Source organism: Ceratina calcarata, unplaced genomic scaffold, assembly GCF_001652005.2.
Source record: "Ceratina calcarata isolate Rehan_Ccalc_2016 unplaced genomic scaffold, ASM165200v1 scaffold259, whole genome shotgun sequence".
Lineage (NCBI taxonomy): Eukaryota > Metazoa > Arthropoda > Insecta > Hymenoptera > Apidae > Ceratina > Ceratina calcarata.
Genome location: NW_017148003.1, coordinates 1 through 11,428, shown reverse-complemented (window position 1 = coordinate 11,428; position 11,428 = coordinate 1). Strand labels below are relative to the sequence as shown.

The following is an 11,428-nucleotide window of genomic DNA, read 5'->3' as shown; positions in this document are numbered from 1 at the left end:
TTTGACAAATACGATATTTTTTATAATATAAATACACACGTACTGTGTAATATGTAGTTTTCACATCTATTTGTACATCCGTACAGAAGTAATATAAAAATATTATTCCTTGCAAATTGAGGAGCTCGATCATAAGAATTTAACTTAAAATTTAATTCTAAATATTTATTGCTTAGATTTAATCCATTCGAACCCGGTATAAATTATATATTATCCATCTTCTGTATCATTTTCAACAAGGCAAGAACTGCTAGAAACATTACATAAACTGTTTGTATTATCTTAGCAACGTTTCGTTTATATTATTCTTCATCTGAAATATGTATGTATGTATGTATGTATGTATGTATGTATGTATGTATGTATGTACACTTCGTGTCAAGGATATTTAGTTTGCCCTTGACATTTCAGAGAAATAATAGTTGTAAAACTTATTTACATACAAAGACATGATATGAAAAAATGTTAAACAATATATGTATAAATTACAATACGTGAAATTTGCAATGAAAAAAAGAAGCATCTCATTTTCGCAAAGAAAATATATAAACCATGAAACGGAACGCGAGGGCGCGAGTATCGTTGCGCGTCGCCCTTACGACTTCCGGTAAAACCACGTGACCCAGCTAACGGCCGCTGTTGCCCTGAAGCGTCATGGAAAATTCCCATTCCCGAGCGGCAGACCCCTCCTCCCTCGCTATGTACATACCCCCTGTCCACTCCCACCCCGTCGAATTCCCCACTATGGTGTTGTCAGGTACTTATGTACAACCCCCACTACCGTGCAAAATTCTCATTCCCCCACCACTCGTGCGGCGGTACCGGATGTACGGCAACGTCGCAACCGTTAAGTACATAAGGACGGGTAGAAGGGGGACGAAGGGGGAGTACGAGAAAGAACTGGCAACGTGTAGCACATTCAAATCTGGACGGAACCCGGTCGGCCTCTCGGTTCACCTCCGCACAAAACAGCAGAAAACGCGGGCCGCGAAAGAGAGGATCGACGTGTACATTAAGGGGAACGGTTAATCGGCGATCATCCCGTGTGTACCGTTCCAGGATCGTTTGTGTATTTTATCGTGTAGCAGCCTCACTGTCAAGTACAGGCACCAAATAGACTCGTAGCGAAGAGGCGCAACATTTCGCGGCGCCCTCGTGCGACGACCCTTTCGCTTTCCCCCCGTAAGTGTGAATTTAACGCGCGCGCGTACAACGCAGTTTAATGTAAATGTCACGGGAACGTAGGGGTAGCGTGGCCGTGTGGCGGAAGTGTTGTCTCGTGTTGTGGAAGTATGTGCATGGACATTCAGGTTAACGAGAAGAAGAAGAAGATGAGCGACAGGAGCATCGACGAAGACGTACAAATCGTGGAAGCCCGAGTTACTAGAGGTAAGTTTTTGAGGTTATGGGTGGCGGCAGCGGTCGCGGCGGCGGCGACAGCAGACTCGCGCCGTATCGTTATACACCATCCCCTTCCCTCTTCCCTCTCAGCCCCGTTCTACGACCGCCTCTTTCGCTCGCACTATCTCTCCTCCACTTTCGTTCATCAGTATTCCTCTCTCGTTAAAGACACTCATTCGATCCCTTTCCATCCTTCGCCGTGTTTCTCACGCGATTTCCTACAGCGTCCAATCACGTTACCCTTACCGTGCTGCATCAGTCCTTAGTGTTTTGTGCGTCGAAGGCACAATATCTACATCGTGCTTTCTGTTTTCTACGAATCGTGCCTCGTGCAGGCTCGGCGAAACGTGGTTCCCTGATACGACTACCTGTCAACATCTTGTCAGTTTACTAGTCTAACAGCGACACGTGCTGTTGTCTAAATACTTTTTTACTCATAAAATACGTTCACTATTAATTGTTTTGATTACACACTAATTATGCCCGTGGTTTATAGTGACTTATTTACTTTTTTATTTCCTAAAATAATTAATCTTTGATGAATGTTGTGATTGTAATACATATACCATTGATCTTAACCACAGGCTGAATCATATAAATCATGAGACATTTATTAATTTCTGTATGATTTACCCTCTGAGGCTTCGCCTGTATCTATGTTTCTTCATATCTACGTTTCCAGTTATTCACTTTAATTATATTATCGAAATTAATTTTTATATGGTTAGGATATTATAAGTGTTCACTTTATGTACCAGTAGCGTATTATTTTATTTAAATATAATCGGTGACACAAGTATTGGGATACTTATTGAAACAAGATAACTTGTTTAATATTGAATCAAGCAATTTATTTTTCTTGAATATGCTAGACTAGAAGGCTTAGTTTACCAGATAGTGTGTAGAAAACATTTTAAAAATTGTCATTGGTCGGAATCACGAAGAGAAGGTAGTAATGGTAATGATTTTTAACTTTCTTATCCATGTCTAATAAACATTTAAAACATACTTTTCTATATTTATGTGCGTTATACACAGGTATGTGCAAACTTTCATCTGAATCGATTAAAGCATAAAAAAGTTAGAGCTATTGAAATATGAATAGCTTTCAATTTAGTCCAATAATAGAGCGAAAGTTGTCCAAAGCTACGATTTCCTTCATTTTTAATCGGTTGCAGTCCATAACAGTACTATCCAAAACTGTGGACACGTGTGCGCATAACGCACTTAAATTTACAAAAAGTATGTTTTAAATTTTTAACACAGACCCAAAAATTGTAATCTTTAGTTTTATCTTGGCGGTTCTGATCCTAATAGCAATGAGAAAGAATTCTTACACATTATCTCAAACATTTTGACGTCTAAAAAAAATTGTTAACTAAAGTAAAATTAGTTATTAAGACGTTATCACTATTTTAAGAGGTGTCCAATATCCCAATATGTATTTTTATAACCGACTGTATATTAGCTGTATTTACATGTACTTGCAGACTGACGTTAGCGTACAGAGTTAATGAAAAAACGGAACATAATACTTCAGTTTGGTCGAACACTTCTGCACAATGATTTATTTAAAAATTAAGGTCTTGGTAAAGTTTTATATTGGTAAATATATACCGATAAATACATATTGATTACAATTTGATGTTTCCGCATAATAAACCTTTAATGATGAGCATTAATTGCAATACACTTGAAGTCATGATCAATGAAAGGATGTTAATCCACATTTCACTTTATCTGCGTGTGCTTGCAGAGGATGACGTCACAGTTTATTTAAAGCAAACGGTAAGATGATCCTGGCAATATCGTAGATATTTTTTTTTAGAAAGAAACTGTGTAATAAATATTTAAATTAGAGAAGCATACGGTATGCAGCCTCATAAAGTTAAAATGCAACCAGCTTAATAACTATCCACATACATTAAGTTTTTTATTAAAAGTTTTTCACATCAATGAAGAAGATAGTGAAATATGAAATATCTTTCCTGAATATCGAAGGTATTTATCTCACACGTGAAAATCAAATTCAGGTTTCTTGCCTATTTGTATGTATTGATCATTTCTTTTCTTTTTTCATATAATTTTTACACAAAGTTAGAATTTATTTGACTCTTATTGTTAGACAATCAGAATTTTCTAATGATAATAAGTACTACTGTCATCATATTGTATGTAAATATAACGCATTAGGGTTAATTACAGCTGTGTATCATTTTGTCATTTATACATAGACTTACTTGGTGAAAGTATGTGTTGGTAATTTTGCCATAAATGCAATAGAACAACCGCTTAAATTACGAGATATTTTGAGGACATACATAATACAATTATAATCCATTCGAAGCGAGAAAATTTGCAAAAATATATTCTATTGTGTCTCGTGAAATGATCGGTGATAAAACACGTATACTTTTATACACGCTAATGTCCATTTTAGTTGATTTACATCTATGTACGAGTCGTGTAACGTGGATGCCAGGCTCGCTCCACCGACAGCTCGCCTGTTTGCTCCACCGCGCCGCGCCGCGCCGGTACATATATGCAAAGGCAACTATATGTATTCCCTATATATGAGAGCGAGAGTCTGGGAGGGAAACATGTGCAGGCGTGGTATATAATATACCCGGCTCGTATGTACTACATAAGAGCCAAGGAATGATGTAACAAAGAGGTAGTTTCACGAAGTTTGCCGAGGATACCCGAGTCCGGCAGCTTCGGTCATTTGTATGCGTGCCCGTATATTACGGGACGCACACCAGGAAACTCGTCAGCTGCTACGAGCACACGACGCCATATGCAATTCTACTGAGTTGCGCAAAAAAATTGCATCTACGGAAATGATAGAGCAGATTTAGTTCATCTTTTTCAATGCGATTGATTTATTCATGTATATATGTATTTCTGTAAAATATTCATCATTCATCTGCTATGAAACATTTATAACGTGCAAACGACCTTCGTACCGTCTGCCTTATCGCGATTAAAGGAAACACATTTCATATAAACGTATCCGGGTATACAATATTTCATTATGTTACGTAATATGGATGTGCTCTGGTGATTTCGTCATTGAATAAAACGTAATAAGAAATACGTTGCTAATACGAAGAAAAAAGATATTGTTAATGGAGGATGGCGAATGCTAGAGGGATAGAAAGAGACAATGCAGTTATGGCAAAGAGAATGGATAGATTGGTAGAGAGCACATCCGGTTCAACGCTATGTTGTTCTTTAGTAATCTCTTCCCCCTCCATTCCCTACTGTTTCCCCACCCCGCGGCGGTGCCATCGCTTGGCATAGCAACAGCAGCAATAGAGGGCTACTATAAATAGATCACTACGGTCTTCCAGTGTTGCCAAAGCGACTGGCCCAATGTACGCTGCAGAAGAAATCGGACCAGTCAAGGCCAAGTCGGCCCTCTTGTACTGACAACGTCGCGCAATTGGAAGGAATAGCATTGATTATACATTTTAAATACAAAACGCTTTAAATGGAAAAGAGAATGAAAAACTAACTTCATATTTCTACTATTTAAATTAACGTATATTACTTAAAAGGCAAAAATATTTTTTACGCATAGAGAAAGTTTATCTATTTATTTGAAACTGTACGTTTGTCATATTTATATAATAACAATAAGTATTCATTTATACTGTTCCTATTGTTTTCCCGTTTTTCTTTTTTAAAGTATCGATTTAATAATACTGCTTTTTTCTACGTCGTTCAGTCGTATGTGCGACTGAAAAATGGAAAAAAGAGACGAAGTGGGCGTGCCCGCATAGTTGAGAGAGCGGCAACATCGCGGTCATAAATCATGATTAAAATAATAAGTATAATACATATGTAGTACATAGGCGGTTGTCCGGTATATGTATATAGCTGCGCAGAGGCAGAGACAGCGACGCACGTCCGCCTGTGTTTTGCGCAGCTTCGATTCCCCCACTACTGTTATTTACTTCCCTCCCACTACCGTACGAAATCGCACGGGTAAGTTCCAGGAGTACTCGGTGGGGATGAAACGCGAGCGTTAGAGGAGGGAAGGGCACCTGAAACCACGACTATATACCCCCGCGTACGTTTACCAATCTTGGCACTTTGCCTGAAAGAGCATATCGACCGTGCAACGTTGTCACATCGTCTGCGCGATCTTACGCGCTGGCCCTGGCCACTCTTTGAGCGGTATGTACCTAGCTGCTGCAGCCGATCCATAGTACACGATGCGAAATCCGACTGAGGGATACAGTTCACCTATTTATACATGATTCAGTGAAGAATTCAGGAGAAAAATCTGATTATTCTTCGACCAAAGTGAAATAAAAAAACCTATTATTAAAACAGCAGTAAAAATAAAGATACGAGATTTTTTCGTGCAGTTGTATAATTGTTATGGGATGATCTCAATGATTTATTATTGATATCGTATATGCTGCAGAAAAGAAATGTGAAATTGGGTTCATTAGATGAGACACATACTTATAAGCGAAATTTAATTTCTCGTATCCATTGTACATATATTTATATGCATACGTGAGTTACACATTAGAACTTATATGTATGATTATATTTCTATTTTTGCCCTTAAAAATATATTAAGATTGAAAAGCTCGATTACATAACAACGCGAATACTGTTATATATTTGTAAATATACATTTTAAACCACTTCTTTGAACATGTTCTATTAATGTGGAAATCTTATTTAAAGACCTCGTAAGTTTCGCTCAAATATTATCGAGAATATATTTATACCTTCAACTTGATTTTATAAGTACATACTTAATGTAATTAATATTATTAAAAATCGATTTTTGATAAAGCTGTATGTTTATGTATGAAACAAAAACATAATACGGAGTGACAATCGTATAACATGTGACAGGCATGCGTATTAACGTAGCGTATAAAGATTTTTTCGGTATTCACATGTTTATTCATGACAAAAGTAATAAACTAAAATGATATGACGTGTAAGTACATTAGCATATTTTTTAATAACTTCGAAAAATTATGTTGCAATATAATTATTTCCGTTTCGTAAATTTTTAGATCCGATGTCATTTCTGAAATCTAATTTATGTTGGAAGCACAAAATTAAGTACGTCTTTCACTTGTCACTGTTCGGCTTCGACTAAAGACCACTACCGTCACGCAACGCTCTTATATAGGTACCGCTCTGTATTGGATATCAAAGTATGTTGACATACTGAAATTAGTATATTCCTATGCATATCATAAAATACCTGCTTACAGTAAAATAATTAATGAATATTCTTCGGGATTATAAGAATAACTTAAATAGTTAGAGAAAATTCTTGCCTAATATTTTCGATAACAATTAATTTCAATGTTCGTAATTTGTAATTTTTACGTTTATTCAAATTATCAGCGCATGCGTAAAATTTATTTTATATGCAAACGAATTCCATTTAATTAATAATGTTAAGTCTGACGGATAGATGGCAGTAGTTATCAGGAAGAGAGTTGATCCCTCTTTACCCAAAACAGCCCTTCGTGCCTAATTCTAATTCAAATTCACAATTAGAACAGCCAAAAACGATTCGACCTTCAACAAATAATACTATAATAGATTGTTAGTATGCTAAATTGAAGTCTTCTTTTAAACGCACTGATGTTTCTTATTTGTGAGCAGTATTTTATAGAAATAAGAAAAATCAGTCATTATTCTATAAATTGCAATGTTTTATAATTCACGATATAACATAGTCTATCAGTTATTTAGAAAACTGCAGTTTAATATTGGCAAGGTGAAAATCGAATGATCAGTCGAATGACTTGAATGTAATGGTGAATAGTAAATAGATTCCTAAAAATGGAAGGTTAAACTTGATTATGTGGCGATGTATCGTGGAGGACGATACTGACACATAAGTGAAGTACCTAGCGGTACAGTCCGTGTGGAAAACTAAACGCGTACAGTTGTAGTCTGTATGATTCGTGGTCGGCTAGACCGCGGAATGCCTAGTGTCCCGTGCAGCTGCAGCCAGACAGCTCGATGATACGGCATGGCCTACTCAGCGGCCTGAAATCGAAGATTTACAGAGGCCAAATCCGCGTGTAATGGCGCTATTCTCGACTGAGAACACCTTAATCCACGGCAGCGCATCGCCGGGGTCCAGAGGTACGCCCGTTCAAAAAACATGTACGTGGTCAGTGTCAACGACGTCATCTACGTACGCTTATGTACGGTATATCTACCCTTCGACGTATCTCTCGAGAATCGAGACTGAACGTGGTGAACTCTTTTCCCGCCATCTGCTATAATAGTACTAACCAGGCAAAGTGAAATGTCGAGGGAAAGCGTGAAAACAGCGAGTCGAAGAGAATCGAGACAAGGATAACTTTTCTGTCTTGAGCACCGTTCTTCCCGTCGTGTAACATGGTCGTATGTCGTCTCATCCACAGTGCACGGTGCACATCGATAGACGCACTGCATATAACCTCTTCGGTTGACTCGCGTTCTCCTTCATTCATCGATATGTGATTTCGACTAAGTTATAAAATACCGTTGACCGTCGAAAATGAGGAACGACATCACAGACATGCACACGGCGAACGCTGATAGCAGTACGGATGCCATATGGCTCGAGAAAAGGAGTCCGTCGCGGACGGCGCCCGATCAAGTATTATTCAGTATGTTTCAACTGCATCTTTCTATTACGAATGAAAGATGTTGCTTTTTGGCGAAACTCAGTGTATCGAGCTTCGTCTAAACAGTTTTTATTTTCTACACGTGCGCGTGTTCTTGATTAGTCTCTTGTTTTCATTAGCAATCGATATTGATTAAAAAGACCGCGGGAATATTTTTCTTTTACATTGAGAAAACTTATTTCGTTAGAAATGAAATGCTCCGTAATCCATTTTAAGGGTCTCCACGAAGTAAATGGAATATTTACCTTATCGACGATTAAAATGTGATTAATTTAAATCGATTCACCAATTAATATTAAATAAGTGTCACGTGTTTTTGACATTTTATGAATTTATGAGTTAAAACTTATATTACCCTTAAAATCAATCACGTTTTCTGTGATTTTCTCAATAATTTCTGTTCAGAAATCTGATTAGGTTTGTCTGAAAATTATATAAATTATTAATAAGAATCGTGTTGTGTGTGATTATTTTTCCTTCACTAATTAATTTAGTTGAAATATTTGATTGCAAATAAAAAACTGGCAAGAAAATATATTAACTGTGATCGTGTGAGATACTCCAGAAATAATACGAGTTAAACAATTCAGAATAAAAGAAACTAATAGTTGTGATATTAGTGGATTGTTGTGCCGAATATTGTCACCTATATACCACTCGTGCGCATTGATTTGAAACACGTGCTGCTAGTACAACGTAAATTGACACTAACCAAATTTCACGGAACGTAACAAAATATTCCGTTGTATCCACAGAAATGGACTGTACCATGATTCACAATCGAAGTAATTAGTAATCATAATGAAACGTGATTCTTATGGAACATTTGTGGTGATAATGATAAGAAATAATTGCTCGAAATCATCACCGTCTGTCATGTTTATGTACGATGTAATTGTATACTACAATATTAACACGCGATATCCATCCTCCCGCGTTTTCGTCCGTTGATTATTGATTCTAAGTTTTACTGATGTAATAGCTTTAAACAGAAATCGTTTTATTTTTATTTCATATTACAGAATATCTTGTTTATAAATTGTCGAAAAATGAATTGGAATTAGCAACAGTAGCTTTTCTGTACAAGTGATACGTATTTGATTTACATAAATATATGTGTACTATGTAGCACTATGTTCGTTTATAGAACGAACTTGTTAATTGTAATGTACAATATATTAATGATATCTGTTGTTTTTAACGTAGAATTTATAAGTGATTAATATACAAAGATAATTTCATACCGAGTAACATGTAACGAGGGAATTATAAATCAGATCCTTTAAAAATTTCTTGCTTAATTATAGAAGAAGAATTCATATAAAAGATTATTTTTTCATTATTGTTAAGTACAGATTTATGTTATACATAAAATGAACGTTTATTTCGCAGATAATTGCGATAAGAAATAATAGGAATATTCGTTGTATTTTGCAGGTCTTGAAAAAGTCGTTGTCAAAGAGGAACTTCCCGATGAAGCGGAAATCCGAGAATTGGCTGCCAAAATGGTGGAAGCAAACAAGGCGAAAATGGTTTATGGTACACAGGGAGTCCAGCCACAGCAAAGACCTCCGCAATGTCTCGTCTCGCAACCTAGTATTATAGGATATCTAAATAAACGACCAGCAGATTCGTCGACTACCGTAGCAGCGAAATCACCACCAGCGGAAGGGAAACTACCGCCGGACGACGAGAGTCAAAGGGGCAGATTCGGATGGACAAGTTTCGACGATTGTTACATACCATATATATTCCGCTCCGGTGAGAAGTACTGCGCTGTACGGATCTTAGAATCTAAGTTGTTACACAAGTACCTGAGTTACCTGCACTCGGACATCTACAGTTGTACGTGTATAAGGAGTTATTATATTACGGAAGCGGAGAGTAAATTGTTCACCGAAATAAACGCGAAACACTGCGAGAATCAATTCGGAAGAGAGCAGTTTACATGTAAAGACTTAGTGGTCCGATTGTCGGACGCGAAAGAGTTTTATACGTTTCTTGATGTGTGTTATACGAAGTTGACAGCAGGCACGAATCCCAACGTCTCGAACGGCGGGAAACCCGAGAAATGTGGGTTCATACGAATAAATAAGGAATCTGTAGTTCCTTATACGGTGAAGGACGGTCTTCAATACGTTCCCCTCTTTTATTTCGAGGGCGAGACCGAGAATCTTAAGTTGAAAGCCGAGAAGTTAGAAGGTTGGGACTTGTCGTATTTGAAATTTTGTTGCAAAGTACAGGGTATCCGTAACGAACTGTTCGCGAGTGAAACGTGCTCGGTGATTAGTTTGAACGACATTAAAAGTTACTTCCCTCCGGGAACTGGATTCGAGGATTACTGGCCGACCAAAGTGATGGACTCTCAGTTGTTAGTGAATAGTAAAGGTGGTGGTAGCGGTGGCGGTTGGACGAAACAGCCTCCTACACCGCCAGCGAGCAAACCGCAAAATAACGTACAAAATAATGTGAATAAACCGGTAGTTAATGCACGTGCTACCCCTCTTCATAATATACTACCACGTGGATCTGTCGCGAACACGCCGCAAATACAGCAACGCGTTAGTCAACCTAGGCCTGTCGCAACGACCCACCCTGCGCATTCCTCACCGACGGCACTTTCTTCGGGCAGATCGAACATCGTCACACAACCGATGTTGAACACGGTGCAAAATGTTAACGGAGGATGGGCAGGTCTCGTCGGTGGGCAACCCACCTTCCAGACGGCACTTGTCTCTCAACCTAATTCCATCATACGAACGTCTTCATCATTGAACATGCACAGTGTATGTTAATTTCAAGAATATTTTTGTTTAATCTTCATAACATTCTTCTCATAAGAAAAGAACCAAGAAACGAAATTGTATTTACATATATATATCACATTCGTTTATTCTAGCCAATATCTACGCAACCAAAAACGTATTCTCAACAATCCAGGAGTAGAGGGGGTGGTAACAATGCAACAGCTCAGTATCCTGGAGTATATCCAGTTACCACTATGCAAAGTATTACTCAACCACCCCCTCTGATCAGAGCAACAGTCCATTCCAGTCAACCTAATCTTGGGTTAGTAACAACAACTTTTTTTTATATCAATAACTTCTAATACATATCTATATATATGTATATGTTTTCATTTTTTTAATAAAATGAAGCTTCAGAATATTCAGGAAAATTTTATTATTTTTTAAATTAAGTGTTTCTTTTTCTTACACCAGCATTGTTAATACTTCGTGCTTGCTTTCAATTTTTAGTAATTGAGCACAATAAATTATATATTAGATGTGAGTCCAACGATAAAAGTCACATTACGAAAGATCCTTATTAAATATACACGTTTATTAAGTACTGCA

General features: G+C 37.3%; 1 protein-coding gene and 1 long non-coding RNA gene across 5 annotated transcripts; one reads left to right on the top strand and one right to left on the bottom strand.

Annotated features, from left to right (window-relative positions):
- Positions 1-765: 765 nt before the first annotated feature.
- Positions 766-11,225, top strand: LOC108623263 (uncharacterized). 4 transcript variants are annotated; one of them, XM_018021648.2, is made up of 3 exons: positions 766-1,389; positions 9,510-10,858; positions 10,972-11,224. In XM_018021648.2, the coding sequence occupies exons 1-3, from the start codon at positions 1,293-1,295 to the stop codon at positions 11,179-11,181; spliced, it is 1,656 nt and encodes a 551-aa protein (XP_017877137.2). In that variant the 5' UTR covers positions 766-1,292; the 3' UTR covers positions 11,182-11,224. The 4 variants fall into 4 exon arrangements, with proteins under 4 accessions (XP_017877137.2, XP_026667924.1, XP_026667923.1 ...); XM_026812123.1 differs by lacking the exon at positions 766-1,389 and adding an exon at positions 6,803-7,542 and having other exon boundaries at positions 10,972-11,225; XM_026812122.1 differs by lacking the exon at positions 766-1,389 and adding an exon at positions 6,803-8,054 and having other exon boundaries at positions 10,972-11,225.
- On the bottom strand, positions 2,937-3,919 carry LOC113464118 (uncharacterized). Its single transcript, XR_003388936.1, has 2 exons — positions 3,642-3,919; positions 2,937-3,236 (listed from the first exon to the last, which is right to left on the bottom strand). It is a non-coding gene; the product is annotated as an uncharacterized LOC113464118 (long non-coding RNA).
- Positions 11,226-11,428: the final 203 nt, after the last annotated feature.